This window comes from Schistocerca piceifrons, chromosome 3 (genome assembly GCF_021461385.2).
Source record: "Schistocerca piceifrons isolate TAMUIC-IGC-003096 chromosome 3, iqSchPice1.1, whole genome shotgun sequence".
NCBI lineage: Eukaryota > Metazoa > Arthropoda > Insecta > Orthoptera > Acrididae > Schistocerca > Schistocerca piceifrons.
The window spans coordinates 133,518,944-133,536,480 of NC_060140.1; the positions used below are offsets into that span (position 1 = coordinate 133,518,944).

The following is a 17,537-nucleotide window of genomic DNA, read 5'->3' on the forward strand; positions in this document are numbered from 1 at the left end:
CGAAGTTGGGGGGGGGGGGGGGGGGGAGAAAAAAGATAATAATTAGCATGCAGCGAGGCGAACCTGTGGGCAGAACGTCCTCTGCCACATGTCTTGTCAATCAGGGGAATACAAAGAGATGTTTGGTGATGGAATAGGAAAATATAAAGTCCTCTGAGGAGTCTACTTTTATACTGTTCACCACCATAGAATGTGTGTGCATACCAAGGACTGTGTGGGAAGTGTACAATACAGACTGTTTTCGGCCATCTCTAATGCGTGATGGGGTTTCTGCAATTGCTTGTATAGTCATATTGTGGTTTTCAGTTGATCCTATTCACCCACCGAAAGTGAAGGGAACTGGGTCATCCAGGCCATGACACCTATTATGTAGTTGTGAACCGAGATTTTGTGTACTGCTTTTGTATCTAATATCATGAACTTTTGCCAATTTTTATTGTTTTATATACATTCTGTTGGTAGCAGTTGCTGAAGGTTTGATGCAATGTGACGAAAGGATGTGGGTTTTAAGGGAGAGGGTAAGGAGTCATTCCAATCCCCTTACCCTCTTCGTTAAAACCCACATCCTTTTATCTTTCCCTCTCCTTCGCTCTTTGCTGATGAAGCAACCTTGGGTTGCGAAAGCTTGAAATTTGCGTGTGTGTTTGTGTGTTTTTTATTGTCTCTATCAACATGCCAATGCTTTCGTTTGCTACGTTAGAGCATCTTTGTTTTTATATATATATATATATATATATATATATACTTAAAACAGACCCTTTTGTCCATAGGTATTTTTGGTGCTGCTCACTTTGTCTTTTTTCCCAGGCATTATTCTTGTGTTTTCTGTTTCCATCATCCAAATAAAAACTCTTTACTTTTTGCACTGTATCATGTGCCAGTGTCTTTCCTCTTTTCTGCTCAGCCATAGATAAAATACCCGTGTCAATTAAAAAAGCTCTTGCTTGTCTTACCAAATATTCAGAAACCTGAAATTTGGAACTGATGTTCTGTCGAGACCAAGTTGGCAGCACAAGAGTAAATAACTGAATTTTTTCATGATCATTTGCATATTAAATTTTCTGTTTGATTTTGTCCACGAGTTCATCATGATGTTTTGCCTTTTCTTCCAGTTCTGTTAAATTACTGTCAGGGATGGTGCTTGCATCAGCAGCCAGCTCAACTTGATATGAATGTGAAATTTTAGTTTTCAGAGCCCCAGCTGCTGATTTCAATTTTCGTTTGGCTGCTGTATGCCAACTATGCCGAGCAACTGAATGCAGCTTTGGAGGAGATACTCCTAAGATAGTTAAGCTAGTATTGAGCACAGATTTTTCATGAGTCTGGACCTTCACATTACTGTCATTTATATAGTCTGGTGATGAGTCGTCACTTGCTTGTTTTTCATTAATAAGTTTCATACAGGTTGGGCACATTTTCTCCCCAGGAATAACGCTAAAGCCTCTCATTTTGAAGGTCTTTGCTTTTTCTAAAATAATTTCACTCAATCCAGATGAAACAGATCGTTTATGACATTTGAAGGGATCACAACAAATTTTCTTATGCAGAGAGAGAATCTGCACAGGTACCTGTCTTTGTGTTTAATACACATGCAAGAAACACTTAAATCACAGTATGAATGACTTTGCTTTGCCATAATAAAAGTTCCTGTTCTTCATGGTGAGTTCATTCACACAAGATAGGGCATTATCACATATATCTTGCAGATACTGCCAAAGAAACCACCGCCTACTTATACTTGCCATACTGCTTCAGCCATAAAACCAATATTTGTTGTAAATAAGTAGTTAAATAATGAAAAATCATTGTATCCTATTATTTCATTACAAAAATATTTTTCATTATTATTGTAACATTAGGGGACTTACTTTTGTTTTGGAATGAATAGTTAAAAACTGCAACAATTGAATTTTTAACCAATAATTGACTCTGGGTACAACTCAGTACAAGAGCTCAGAACTGCATGCGCAGTGAACACATGACTGAAAACAAAGGGACTGGATGATACAATACATGTAGTGGCAATAAAACAGTGTTCTCAGATATGATTTGTTCCTAGGGAAATCCAGTGTAGCTAACTTCAGCAATTTAGTGGTGACATGGTAGTCACGAATTAACAACTTCAATATTTCTTTCATGATAATGTTGTTTTTCACACTTCCCGTTACTTCTACAAACTGATTCTTTTTGTGTGACATAATGAAATATTTATAATAAGATTGTAAATTTTTCAAAGGCATCTATGAGGGGGCAATATCTTTAAAAAAATATAATCTATGCATGGATTTTGTTTAAAAGAAATTATTTACAATTGTTTTTTAGCTGTAGATGACGGATATTCACTACAAGAAGCATGATTATAAAAATATAAACCTTCCTCTTTAACTAAAAAACATTCAATATTCCACTGTAAAAAAACTGTAGGAACTATTGCATTTTTAAATTACAAAGCATCTTCTCTGTGAAAGCTTGAATTCCTAGTCTGTACAACTTCTTTTTGTCATAAGAGAAAAAGTAATTGACCTGCAACATTTACATTTTGGAAATGTGAATTTATCTAGGTAAACTTCCACTACCCAAAATTTCAACGATTTTCATGACGATGGGTGTCATTTCCTAAAATTTCTGGATGATTTGGCATGGAATGACCCGACTAGTAATGTGTGTTAACCATCTAAGGTGCTCATAAAATGTCAAGAGGCTGATTTCCAGAATAAAATTTAGTTCTCCAAGGCCGTATCTCCACTCATTCTGCTGTTAATGTCTAGGGTTGGTTTCATTTATATTGAGTAAGTAACCACTTGTAACATGCTCTGCTTTGTTTATTCATTCCCCCATTCCACATCTTTTTTTCCCCTTTTCAAACTGTTGGATCAGTAGTGACACATCATTCAACAGAAAGATACTGTGGTTCCTAATGATAGAGGCTTGTATGAGAAATTAGCCCCGATGCTGAATGAGATATATGAACTCCGAGCAAATTTTAACATGGTAATATTTTCTGAACTCCCCCCTCCTGTTTGGGACATCTTGTGACCAAAAAATACAATTTATTGGTGACACTATTGCTTTGGGGCCCTTTTGAAAAGAAGAGCTTTATACAAGAGTGATAAACTTTATTCATTACACACCTAACAAATTTCATGTGTAGCCAAATAAGTTCTAAATGTATTGGTCAGTAGGTAATCGACTGGATGTATTACTCTAAATAAAACTGATTTGTAGCTTCTACCCTCGCTGGAAGGAGTATGAAGCTATCCAGGCTCAAATGCTGGACTTCAGCCTAGAAGAGGGCCAGTGGGAAGAGGACTGGGCTGGCCTGCTGTCTCTGGCAAGTCAGCCGGGAGCGAGTCTGGAGCAGCTGCACGTCTTTGCGCTTGCCCACATCCTGAGAAGGCCAATAGTTGTTTACGGTGTGAAATATGTTAAGAGCTTCCGCGGAGAAACAATTGGATTTGCAAGGTTTGAAGGTAAAGATTGAATTTATACTTTCTCTGTTCAAAAAGAAATGTACTGTTGTCTGCAGGAATATTCGTAATGGCCATGTTCTATAACTCAGCAAATCCTTAAAAAGGTTGTATTTGTTTGATGTAGTTGAAATATTCGTAGACATTAAACAAATGCTGTGGGATAATATCCTTAGATGTGACTCAGTGGCATACTACGAAAATGCCAGACTAAAAATCTGGGGCTCAAACCTCTGTTAGTTCAAGAATCCTTTTTTTCTGTCAGTTATTGTTTCTTTAATCTCCAGCAGTGATTTTTTAACGTGATAAATGGTAAGTTGCACCATGGAATATAGTCTGTGTTAAACTATAGCTCCCTCTGTAACTGGTAGTCATTCAGTTCATAGATCAGAGGAAGACAATGGCATCATCTCCAACCAGACCGTCCCCAGGGAACCATTGCTGTATTCAAACCATCCTTTGAGTTTGTGACAGCTTTGTACTTCATTTTCAAGTATCCATAGTGAAAATTAAATATTAGGCAATTTTAATTTTTTAAAATTGTTTATATTTTTAATGCTATTTCATCAGTATCCTTAGTGTCAATGTTATTTAATACAAACAACTTTGTTACCTTGTAGTATAATAACCAGGTATGAATCTTGACTCTAAAACTTTTGTATTTAGCAATACTTGGGTTAATAATGGAAGTTATACTTGAGTTCAATTTTTTTATTTATTTTTTGTTCAGTAATTGTTATCCGTTGCAATACTTAGGTTGAACGACCAAAAATTATTGCACAGTAACAGGTGTCTCATGATTGGCTGATGGAATTTCATTTGTGACTACAGATAATTAACCATACAGATAATTAACCATTTATCGGCACAAGTGCTGGTACCTTTTTCAAACATGTCACAGCTAGATGGGAGACACCTTCTGTTGTCACATACTGTCTTTAAACCGGACAGTGTGATGAATGTCAGCTGCTATGAAAAATTTTTTCACTCTGCAAACATCGTGGAGGAACTTCAGGTGCAGTGCCTATTTTGAACTAAAACTACAGAAAAGAGAGTGACACCACAAGTATCCCACTGGCCCACGTGATCACATAAATAACTGGGTGCTATGTCTTTGACCCTTACAGAACAAATCTCATATTCAGATTTCATTGTAGATTTCGGTAGGGTAGTTCTACCAATGCCCACCTGATTCACTTTGGAAACTAACATAAAAAACTGCCTTCACTCACTACCAACATATCTACTCTGAAAAGCCTAAAACGTTGTTTGGATGCACCATACCCTTACTATTCTACTTGTGTAAGACTTAAGAGGTCCCTCCTGATTTTTATTCAGAATCTTTGTGTCTCCTTAGCCCTTCCCTGTTAAAGTAGGCACTTCTGACAGTCTTTGCCATGCAAATGGAAATGAAGTCTCACAATTAAAGATAGTGTGTCCTGACTTACAGATAATCCTTTGCTAGTGACTGCTGGCATCATGGATTAGAGACTGTTATGCTGCAGCTGCTACCAACAAGCTATATACTATAAAAAGATTCTACAACTGAATATAGAACTTCATATAGAACATCCCACAGAGAATCTTTTTCTTTTGCCAGTTGTGCTTCACTTATACGAGAATGACTCCTCGGATATATTCTTAAACCAGCTATTCCATCTTATTCCAGTTGTGGTGCTATTTTATCTACATTTACATACATACTCTTCAAATCGCTGTGAAGAGCATGGCAGATGGTACTAACCATTGTACCAACTGTTAGGGTTTTTTCCCATTCCATTTGTGTATGGATTGTAGGAAAAATAATTTCAAAAATATCTTTGTGTGCATTGTAATTAGACTAATTTTGTCTTCATGGACCATAACAGGAGTGATATGGATGAGGATGCAGTATATTCGAAGATTCATCACTTGAAACATTTTTTGCATGCTATTTGTTACAGAAGGATCTCAAGATAACTCATATTTTCTACACACTATCTGTAGGTGCCATCTGCTGTGATATATTTTAACTACTTTTTCTGTTTAGGTGTTTACACAGGTAATCAGTGTGTCAAGCTTGCTTGCATTATGTGTACTTTATGTTTATTAGCATTTCAATATTTCACATAGTTACTATTTTCATCTTGACGTGCCTTCCACTCTTACAGATGAGCCTGTTCAGAAAACAGAATGAAATAAACAAATCTGAAATACTATTGGAGATTTTTGACCATGATTATTCAGATGTTCCTAGTGAGAATGAAAATGTGGATGACTATATTTTTGTGGATCTGAGTATGATTCCAATGATGTTGACAGTGTTAGACATGTAAAAGAGTAAAAAGTGACGTGTTTTCACGATTCCTTCAATAACAATGAAGGTGATACCATTCTGTGAATTACTCATTTTGTCATAATGTTAACCCTGGCTATGCCAGTGCATGAGTGAAGCTAAGGCACCAAGCCAAATGTGTTAAAACTGTTTCTTCAAACTGTGTCAATAGACTTTAGCAAGATATTTGCTCTGTGTTAAAGTGTCAGCCAGTTCCGGTTTTTTTAGCCTTTTGATGATGCTCTTCTGTGAGCCAAACAAACCTGTGATTATTCATGGTGCACTTTGTTGTACGCATTCATAATCCTCTGTTAGTCCTAAGTTTTGACTGCGTCTTCCCAGTATACCATAAATGAAACAGACTATCACCCTCACAAATTGTTATACCCCGATATCCATAAAAATTGACTGATTCCAGCTGTGACTTAAGGATATTGAAGCCATCTTATAAAGAAGATATTGTGCAACTCAACCCCTCCCCCCGCCCCACCTCCTTCATGCACAATGCTTCGTTATAGATAACTACATCCTCGGCAAAAGTTTGAATTTAATAATATTGTAAGCTGGGTCTTTAACATACAATGCGAACAGCAGGCATCTCATAATGCTTTTCTCATGTATTTTGGAAGTTACTTTCACTTCTTGTGATGACTCAAAGATAACATGCTGTGCATTCCCTACCAAGAAGGCCTCAGTCTAATCACACTTTTTGTTTCATGTGTCACATGATTGTAGTTTCATTAGCAAGCTTTGGTATGGTGCTGAGTCTAAGTCAAATTTTAAAAGAAATCTTTTTGTAAGTAATGAAATATTACATCATAATTATTTTAATCCATGACTTTTGGGAAGTTATGTGATAAAAATGGGGGTTTGATTTGTCATGATCAATGTTTTTGAAATCCATATTGGTAAGCATGGAGGATGTTATTCTGTTCGAGGTACATAATTAAGTTTTGGTTTAGAATATGCTCTAAGATGGCAAAACAGGAGAATGTCTCTAATATTAAATGGTAATTTGGTGGTTCACTTCTGCTAGCTTCCTTATTGATGGTCATGACGTATATTTTCTTCCAACAATTGAGTGCTTATATTGGGGTGGAGGAGGGGGGGGGGGGATCAACTTCATATTATGGTTGTCATGGGAGCTAACTGAACTGAAGATTCTATATAGAATCTGACAGCGATTCAGTCAGGCTACAGAGCCTTTTTTAATTTATTTCAGTTATATCTCTAATAATTAGGGTTACAACAGCAAAGCACTTACACTTGCTCAGTGTCCTCAGGTCACACAATATGTTCTGTGTAAACAACAAGCCAACAAGACAGTTAGCATGTCTGGACAGTGTTATAACAAACACAGAAAGAAATATGTATGACTAAGGCTTTTTAACACTATGTATGTATCAGATCATGAAGGAATAAGATTCAAATTGCAGGCGAAAAATCTGACAGATCAACGTGAACAATAAGTACAGTCCAAAAGTATTAAAAAGGTACAAGGGGAAACTAGTCAAAAGCAGTTGTAGAAGTTTACATCGCTGGTTCACACCTGTCCTCGAAAAATTAAGAACACAGGCCATTAATTTCTGTAACAGATCAAAGAACAGTGAAGAAGAAAGACTTCAGTACCTTTGACTAAAGAAGAGGTACAGATCAGAAATTATAAAACGGAAATGCATGGCAAATTATAGTTATATTCAGCAATCACAAAACAAGTGCAAGGCTGCTTGCAGAGTTATCAAATCAGAACTGTGTAGTACTAATAGAATCACTTTCTGCTAACAAAGGACACCCAGTTAAACAAAATGACAACTATAAATCTGGAATTAATAAGCATCTCGAAAAAACTGGTACTCGTATCACACAACAAACCTATAATATCTACGTTCAAGTGGGCTCAAATTGATGTCCCTGATGCAGCAGCTATAGCAAAATTCAGCAACTCAGAATCAGAAGATTTGTATGGGCTCACAAATTTCATTATCAAAAAATTGCAGAAATTATACTACATCCACTTTCTACACTAATTAATTGGATTTTTATGAGTTTTTATTTTGCTGTCTGCTTAAAGTTAACAGTAGTTATCCCTCAACATAAAAAAAGGAAACAAGTCATGCGTTGATATTACCATCAAGTTTCTCTTGCATCAACATTTTCAAAAATAGTAGAACATTGCATTAACCAACAAATTTGCAAACATTTCCCCTGCAATGGAACACTGACAAACACTCAGCATGGCTTCATGGAAAATTAATCTACATTGAAAACTGTTGAAAATCTTGTTTCAACAATACTCATTGCCTTTGAGGCAAAATCATCTATTGAGGACCTATTGATTGACCTGAGAATTGCATTTGACTCTATGATCCATCATATTCTAATAGATAAACTGAGGTACTATGGCATCTGAGATGCTGAACTCTCTATTGTAGAATCATATCTTGATAATAGGAAGCAGAAAGTACATTTTGATGGTATGAGCTCGTAATTCCTAGATGTTTCAAGAGACATGCCAAGGTTCCATACTGGGACCATTATTGTTCATATTCTACATATATTAATAACCTACCTAGTATCATGTCGCGTAAATCTGTTCTTTATATTGACGATACCTCTTTCATTGCAACTGGAAGGGACATAAAAGACCTAAAGGAGCAAAGCAGGCCCAACCTAAGAATTTCTAGTGTTAGTTTTAAAGACAATGAATTAACTGTAAGCCAGAATAAAACTGAAAATGCAATTTTTAGTTTATGCAGTACAACAATGATTATACTTGTTTTAAACTTGTGGGTCTTCACTTTGATTCAAAATTCACCTATATGCACTAAATTATCTAGAATAATTTATCTGTTACATAAACTTAGAGCATCTTTGAGTGGAAACAGGATGCTCAGCTCCTATTACACATGTTTTCATAGCTACTGCATACTAATTTGGGGCAGCTCCGTTGAGGCAAATAGTGTTTTTGTGTGACAAAAAAAGGCTGTCAGATATTGTTTACAACAACAGTGTATCTTGTAGGCTGCCTTTCAAGAACTGTGTCCTGGGAGCCCCGTGAATATTTATACTTAGTTACCTAATCTACATGAAAGAAAGCCAAGAGAGCTATAAATTAAGGCAATCATTTCATTATCACAATACACATCACAAAGAAAAGAGTGACCAACCCTTTACAAGAAAAGATTGACGAAAACTTCGTAAGACTTGGCAAAACTCACTATATTTGTAAATATCTTGAAGTAAAACTGTTCAATGCACTGCCACTAGAAGTGCACACTACCTCATTAAAAACCTTCAAAAATGTTCTACAAAATTGGCTTAAAAAGAATGATTTCTATGCCTATAGGAATTTTTTGATTGTCCAAAAGAAAATTAAAACTTTAACTTGAACTCATTGTATGTTTGTATGCAAGTCTACATGCCTAACCATTTTCTTTATTGTTATTATATGTATCATTGTATATTGTTCAAGTTGTACAGACTATTAACATCAATAGAATGCAGAATGCTTGAAGATAAAATAAAATAGTATGTGTGTTGCTCATCTTTGCAGTTGTGTGAGAATGATACTGGGGCAGCACTCCTCTATCTTTAATTGTACAGGAACAACAGGAACAATTGAAACTGATTTGTGCGTTTGCTTTACTACTATCAATTTCAGTTCCTTTGTCTTCTATGAGCGACTGGTCACTAATGTTGATGTCACTGACAGTCAGTGACACACATTTTAATAGTGCTCCACGTTACTACCATAAGGCAAACTCCTAAGCTAATCGATTCACAATTTAAGATTAATCAGTGATATCATCCAACCTAGCTGGTCACCCATCACCGCCCCCCCCCCCCCTCCCTCCACTACAGTCTGAGCCCTGTGAGGGAGGGGGGGGGGGGGGTCAGCATCAGCTACCCCTGGCTTCTGTGAATGCCTGACAACCTAAACTTCTTACTTGTTGGTTGGTTGGTTGGTTGGTTGGTTGCGTGTTCCATTCATCGATCCCACGGAACGGTAGCAGTCATGATGTGGAACGTGTCAAGTGCACAAGAAATGCACATACGAAACAAAATTTTTTAATAGAGGGAAACATTCCACATGGGAAAAATATATCTAAAAACAAAGATTCTGTAACTTATCAAACAAAAGTGTTGGTATGTTGATAGAAACAATAACAAACACAAACACACACACAAATTTCAAGCTTTTGCAACCCACTGTTGCTTCATCAGGAAAGGGGGAAGGAGAGGGAAAGACGAAAGGATGTGGGTTTTATGGGAGAGGATAAGGAGTCATTCCTGTCCCTTTTTGCCCCCAAGGTAAGTCTTTCCACTCCCGGGATTGGAATGACTCCTTATCCTCTCCCTTAAAACCCACATCCTTTCGTCTTTCCCTCTCCTTCCCTCTTTCCTGATGAAGCAACCGTGGGTTGCGAAAGCTTGAAATTTGTGTGTGTGTGTTTGTGTTTGTTATTGTTTCTATCAATGTACCAACGCTTTCATTTGGTAAATTACAGAATCTTTGTTTATAATACAGAGTTAAAGATTAATATTTCTGTTATTTACCCCTTTCCTTAAATGGCACAAAATGCATATACTATATTTATAGATTTATTTATTCCTATTCATGAATTCATCTATGGTATAGGAGTTGTCAAGGAGATATGATTTCAATTTATTTTTGAAGCTATTACTGCTGTCTGTCAGACACCTTATTTCATCTGATCATTTGTCGAAAATTTTTATAGCAGCATGTTTTACCCATTTCTGTGCCAAAGATAGGTTGAGCAAAGGATAGTGTAAGTGTTTCTTTTTTTCTGGTATTATAATCATGAATGTCACTGTTGTTTTTAAACTGGTCCATGTTGTTGAGATCAAATCTCATTAGTGAGTAGATGTATTGTGAGGCTGTTGTAAGAATTCCCTATCTTTTAAAAAGATGCCTACAAGACGTGTGAATATGAACCCCACACATGATTCTGACCGCTTTCTTACACATTTCTCATTTTAATCTAATGGCGTTACCTCACTTCTTTTAATATTTTATTGACCTGCCCATCATGCCAATCTCAGAGAAGAACCAACAAATAGTATTTTGTCATGGGTTCATTTAGGCAGTGTGAGAGCATTATGGGGATGCTCTACAAATCCCAATGATAGAAGCTATAAGAGAGGTATTTTGCTTCACAGAGAGGTTTAGTGTTGGAATTCTGGAAGATTACATTCTAGGAGGATGCTGGTAACAAATTGCTTCCTCTCATAGACATCTCGGAAATGACCCCCATGAGAAAATTATAAAAATTGGAGATAATACGGAGATCTGCTGAACACTCCATTCATGAACCCTCCACAACAAACTGTAAGGTGGCATGCAGACTGTAGATGTAGCTGTCCATCTAGAATAACCGGGGGGCCACCAGGTTGGACCCAAAATGTGTGCTTACTGCTGCCTCACAAATCCAGGGGACCTTCACTGTTTACAACAATCATCCAAACCCCCCCCCACCCTCTTCCCTTTGTGGTACTTTATACTTGTTTGGTATGTGGTTTCATAGTTCCCTTCCTATGTACCTACTGTCACCCCCCACCCCCACCCCCTCCAAAAAAAAAAAAAAAAAAAAAAAGGGGGGGGGGGGGGGCCACACGACTCCAGTCTCATAAGAACGTACTAAGGGGTTCATTTGGCTGCCCATGTTCTTCCTTTCGCTGCTCGTGTTGTTGTTGTTGATTTCATAGAGTACGGAGGGAGCGGACCCAGTATTGTGATGCCTGTAAGTCCATGAGATAAATTCAATTTAGATTCTTGCATCCCTGTTCTATCTGCACTCTGTTACTGCTCATCTTAGTGTGGGAATGGCATCACATCTCATGCTACATGAAAATCCTCAGTATGGCTATTCGGAAGTCCTTGTAATATGATAGTAGCTAAAGTACACCAAGGATCTGTGTTTCACCTGAAGATGTGTCTTATGATGACTTTTTGACAAAGCAGTTGAAGTACAACAGTATTTGTAACATTCTTCAGTTTTAAATTATATCCTTTTTTCACTTAAGATATTTTGTAGGTTGTTCCTTTCTCAGAATTTATCCCATTTCATGAGTTCACAGATGTTTTTATTTACCTTTTAGCATGTAGTCTGTCTCACTTCCAATCTGGCTATGAAAATCTTCATTTTGATTTTAATTCTAGCAAGTGCACTCGCAAAAAGGTGGAAAGTTGCCAGTCAAGTACTGTGATGGTGTTGTTACATAGTACGGTTTGGTATATTATCTTGTGATGTAAGAAGTGTGATAATTTAATTTGTGATGCGGTTTCATATATACAACATTCAAAAGTACAAGTGTCATGTGATACTTGTTCAAATAAAGGAACTGGAATAAAATGATTTTTTTATGGTACATTGCCAACAGAAATCCATTGAAAGTTAATGAAGGTTCATAAGGAATCTGGTCATTAATGCTCAGAATTGGCAAACTGGTGGCTAAATTCGAACATGTGTAGTTACCTCGAGGGTGATCCACATAATAAAGGTAATCTCAAAACTGCTACCTCAGTTCAAAACATTGGGAAAATATGCAATGTGATACTGGACAAATGGCAGTTAAAGGTGTAAGAAACAGTTAACACCATAGTTACCAGGAGTACTAATTTGATAGGCATTTACAGGTAAATTAACTATGAAAAAGTTGTATGAGAGATCAGCACTCATTGTATTGCATGTTCACCAGAAACTTATGTTGAGATTGTTTTCAAGAGAAACAAACTGATTTTGTGAACTAGTTGGTCGCTGTGGATGAAATGTTTATACACTACCTCATTCCAAACAGAACAGAAATCGAAGCACTGAGTGGAAATTAATAGCCCTGCACTCAGCCTGTCTACTTCATGTGTTGGAAATGTTATGTCTTCATTTTCTGTACAAAGAACGGAAGCTTCTTATCGTTTGCGTTCCCTAGGATTAAATCATATCAGATAGATATCAGTAAAGTCTTCTTAGACTTATACTTACACATATACCTCTATACTCATCATATTTTGTCAAGATACCTCATCTTCCCACTAAGCTGTTTTGGCTTGGGAAGACTGAGGCATTGGAATTAAAATTTGTTCAGACATCCCTCATATTCACCATATTTGGCACCCTCTGACTTCCACTTATTCCCATATCTAAAGAAATTTTTACTGGAAACCATGTTCAGTCTAACAAAGTATTATGGTGATTTTATATGGATATTATACAGATCTAGCAGCTTCATAGGTCAAGGATGTAATCTACTCAGGTGACAAAATGTTGCACAGAGTGTCTTAACAGAAAAACAGATTGCATAAAACTGAGTGCATTTGAGATAATGAGACATTGTCTAACAAATTTATAGTGAAAAATGGAGAGGATAAAGGTAATTCATTGTATAGCTGAGGTGTTGATTGGTTGACATGCACATACACAAGATTGAAATTGTCACTGTGCATTTGGGCTACTCGACAAAAATACTGATACATATTATGCCTGTTTATTTTGTCCATTTATGTACCCAATCATTACAAGAAAGAACAAGACTTCGATTTTATTAAGGAAATATGTCTTTAATTAGCTGTAAATGCTGTGTTGACAGGTGTTTACTTGCCACTTCTTTGGGATCCCAGTTTCTGTATACGTTCGCCAATAGCCCTTGGATACACCAGGGGCCACTTCTCAGCACTTGTACCTGTGGAACAATACAGTCCTCTGGGAGCTGGTGCCGGAGCCAATAACCTCAGGGCAGATGAAGTTACCTTCTTGCCTCTCACAGATCGTGACCGGAAACTGCTTCCTGTTCATTTTCTCACACAAACAGAGGTTTGTTATAGTTCCAAGTTTGGATATTAGTGTTCTGTGTTTAGTGCCGTTATTGTTTTCAAGTTGAAAGATCTTCTCAACTATGAGGGTTGCCCAGAAAGTAATGCACCCTATTTTTTTAATTTTTTTATTTATTTATTTATTTTTTTCTTTTTCCTCTCGCAGCCGAAAACCATACTATGAATGTGAAATGTTACGTATGTATTATTTGAAGTCTCATGAATGAGCGCGCCAAGTTTCTGTCCTTCCAACAGATAGTGTGGCTGCAGCACAGTTTCAAAATGGTGTCTGTAGATGATGTACATTACAAGCAACATGCCATCATTGAATTTCTCATTGCAGAGAAAGAAAATGTGGGGAATATTCACAAACACTTGGACGAAGTCTATGGAGCATCTGCTGTCTACAGAATTACAGTTAGTCACTGGGCATGGAGGGTGAGGTCATCAGAAGGTGGTTTGGCAGAGCTCCACGATTTACAGCAGTCAGGGAGACCATCCATGGCTGTCACACCCAACAGCCCGAACCTAGCACTTTTGGACTTCCAGTTGTTTGGGCCATTAAAGGATGCCATTCATGGAAGACATTTTGAGGACAAGGGGGAGATGATTCACACATTGAAGCACTGACTTCACGACCAGGACAAGGGTTGGTACGTGCAGGGCATATATGCACTTGTTTTGTGCTGGTGGAAGGCCATAGAATGGGATGGAGATTACGTGGAAAAATAGGGTGCGTAGATAAAACACCATACTCTCGTGTGTTTAATTCTAATTATGTTCAATAAAGAATACTTGAAGGAAAAAATGTAGTGCATTACTTTCTCGGCAGCTCTTATAGAAAGTACATTTCATTTCTCTATATGAGTTATTTGAGGCTATAGAACAAGATGAGGGCTGAAGGATTGTGAAAAGAAAGAAGGGATGATCCATTGTGATAGAGTACAAATGATGCCAGATGGATCACCCATGTTACAAAGGGAAAAAAATGAAGGTAAGGATTTAACACCTTAAGAATTAAGCTGTTGGAGACTGAGCACAAGCTCGATTGGGAAGTAAAGTTGTGTGAGGCCTCGTCAAAAGAATCTTCCTGCGATATGCCATAGAAACTGTAGGAGTGCTAAATCTTGGTGGCCAAGTAGGGATTTGAAACTCTCTTCTCCAGGAGGTGACTTCAGTATCTTAACAGCTATGCTGCTTTAGTCTCCATTGTTATGCGGAACACTTAGCAGTACTACGAAGCTTATGGGGTACCAAATGCAGAATTAAAAATATGTTTGAGTAATGGAGTACCTCAGTGTAGAAAAAGTAACATGTAATTGCAGCTGCTCTGCGATTTATTGTGTGCTTTTAAGGCCACTGTAAATTTAAGTCACCTGTACTTCCTTTTAGTCAAAACTCCTGTTTCATTTGAAGCACCTATATTACTTTTATAGATTAAATTATGAATGACAAACAGAAAATACAGAATAACTTTAGTGTTTGAATGAACAGTCATTTTGCATGTTGAAGGAGAAGTACCAGGGCAGCTTATGCTTATGTCACATCAACAATTGAACAATACTTGTTTTGTTTACTGAAACCTTATTCTGCTTAGTGTTTTCTTCATTGCTGCCAGTTATTTGGAAAGTGATCCTCTACCTATAGATAGAGACAGGAAAAAAATCACTGTACCTTATGGGCAATTTTGTTGTTATTTTTTGCAGATGTCGTCGTTATTTACTGCTGACTTGTTTCTCTTTTTGGTTGTTTATTTTTTCCTATTTAACCATTTCTCAATGTTGAAAATGAAAGTGTACCTGTTGTTTGCATTATATCTATTACACCGTATCCCATTACATCACATTTATTTACATTACACTGTAGAAGAAAACAGGAAAATAAATTGTATACTTGATAATTAAAGAAAAAATAGTAATTTAATACAAGTAGATTTTCAGATAAGTACTGCAGACTGTTTTTAAAAGTAACAGTATTGTAATTATTTCTAAGTATCGTTGGAGAGATTATGCCACTGTTCTGTTGACTCTTTCCTTTAGTTAGAAAATAGCCTCTCACTGTGTACATTAGAACACTGGATCCAAATAACCTTGAGTACCACAATAGCAGATAGCTGATTATTGACTCCTGTGGCCTGCAGACATAGCTCTATCAACATTTCCTGGTTACTTGGACATTTCCTGCAGAGTAGGTGCATTACTGACAATGGAAACTCCCATCACAACATGCTCAGATTTAGTGGTAAGATAGCCCATTGAATAGTCTGTCAAAAAGTGGTGAACACTTATCAAACATGAAAATGGGAAGATGCTGTGCTGGACTGTAAAAAAAAGAATTAAAATAAAAATAGTGAATCATCCGACCTCAAGATGTGCTATATTGAGCATAGTTGCAGAGCTGTGGTGTTGTGGTCACAGTCTTCGACTATGAAGGGGGAGATCCGGGTTCGAATCACCCTCAGGCTCCCCCCCCCCCCCCCCCCCCCCCCCCGCCCCCCCCATGCACACACAAAATTATGAGCTGTCCGTCCGGTCATTTACATACCTGTTTATTGTGTTCAAATTTGTGTCTGTCATGGTATAATGTCCATTTGCAACAGCACGGTATAAGGAATGGATCTCCAGACATCCATACCTCCAATTTGTTCCAAACAAGTCTCACACATTGTGACTCTTGCATTCCGCTTTGTAGGTTTTGACTCTTTAATTCCTCTCTTGTAACATCATTCACACCCATTTATTTGTTGTTTTCTCTTCTGTGAGTAGTCTATGCAGCATCTTGCCTGCTCTCACTATTCATCACATTTACTTGCAACGGTAATATATTCTTATCACACAACTCATATTCTATAACCAGTATATAGTATGACAATTGCCTAGACTATAGAAGGAGAATAGACACGCCAGTAACCGGATGGATAGTTTTAGTGATCGAGGGGAGGGGGGAATATGGCATGAGGGAGTTTCGAACACGGATCTTCCCCTTCACTGTCAGAGACTATGACCACTTGGCTATGATGCCAATGTCTGGCAACATCACTCGATGTTGCACTTTTTAAGTTCGGACCATTCACAGTTTCTGTTTTGCTTCTTTTTTCACAGTTCAGCACACTTTCTTCCTGTTTCCATGCTGCACCTGTGTTCAGTTTTTGATGGGCTATCCACTGGCCCATATTACCACTAAATCTGAGGGGGGTGCGATGGGGAATTTCCCTTGTGAGACCAGTCATTCCAGGCACAGACTGCATGAGCCTTGCAATGTGTATTTTGATGGGGTTTAAGCTTATTGTCCTTGGATTAAAATGTGGCTCTAAGGGTTTGAAGACTAATTTGTTTGGATCTGTGGCCATGAGCATTGACAACCTAGGCTAAGGAATACAACCCCCTGCACTTCAGTTCCTTCTTAACTATGCGCAAAGCACTAGCTTGCCCTTCTATCTTTTTCAAAATATTATTTGTTTCATCACCAAAAAATTCTTTTGTCCATAGTGTTTGAAACATTTTTGAGCCATTTAGACTTTGAACAAATTGGTATATTTTGAAATGTCTAAGAAGCCACTGTAGATTAAAACTGAAGAAACTGCAAAAAGGAGGCAATTTAAGGAGGTGGGACCTGGATAAACTGAAAGAACCAGAGGTTGTACAGAGTTTCAGTGAGAGCATAAGGGAACAATTGACAGGAATGGGGGAAAGAAATGCAGTAGAAGAAGAATGGGTAGCTCTGAGGGATGAAGTAGTGAAGGCAGGAGAGCGTCAAGTAGGTAAAACGATGAGGGCTAGTAGAAATCCTTGGGTAACAAGATATATTGAATTTAATTGATGAAAGGAGAAAATATAAAAATGCAGTAAGTGAAGCAGGCAAAAAGGAATACAAACGTCTCAAAAATGAGATTGACAGGAAGTGCAAAATGGCGAAGCAGGGATGGCTA

General features: G+C 37.4%; 1 protein-coding gene across 2 annotated transcripts in view; it reads left to right on the top strand.

Annotated features, from left to right (window-relative positions):
- Positions 1-17,537, top strand: part of LOC124787809 (ubiquitin thioesterase trabid) — a 114,330-nt gene that overhangs the window by 68,100 nt on the left and 28,693 nt on the right. For both annotated transcript variants that reach the window (XM_047254735.1, XM_047254736.1), the window contains exons 6-7: positions 3,226-3,470; positions 13,387-13,610. In XM_047254735.1, coding sequence (XP_047110691.1) covers positions 3,226-3,470; positions 13,387-13,610 — 469 coding nt within the window. The remainder of the gene's footprint in view (positions 1-3,225; positions 3,471-13,386; positions 13,611-17,537) is intronic.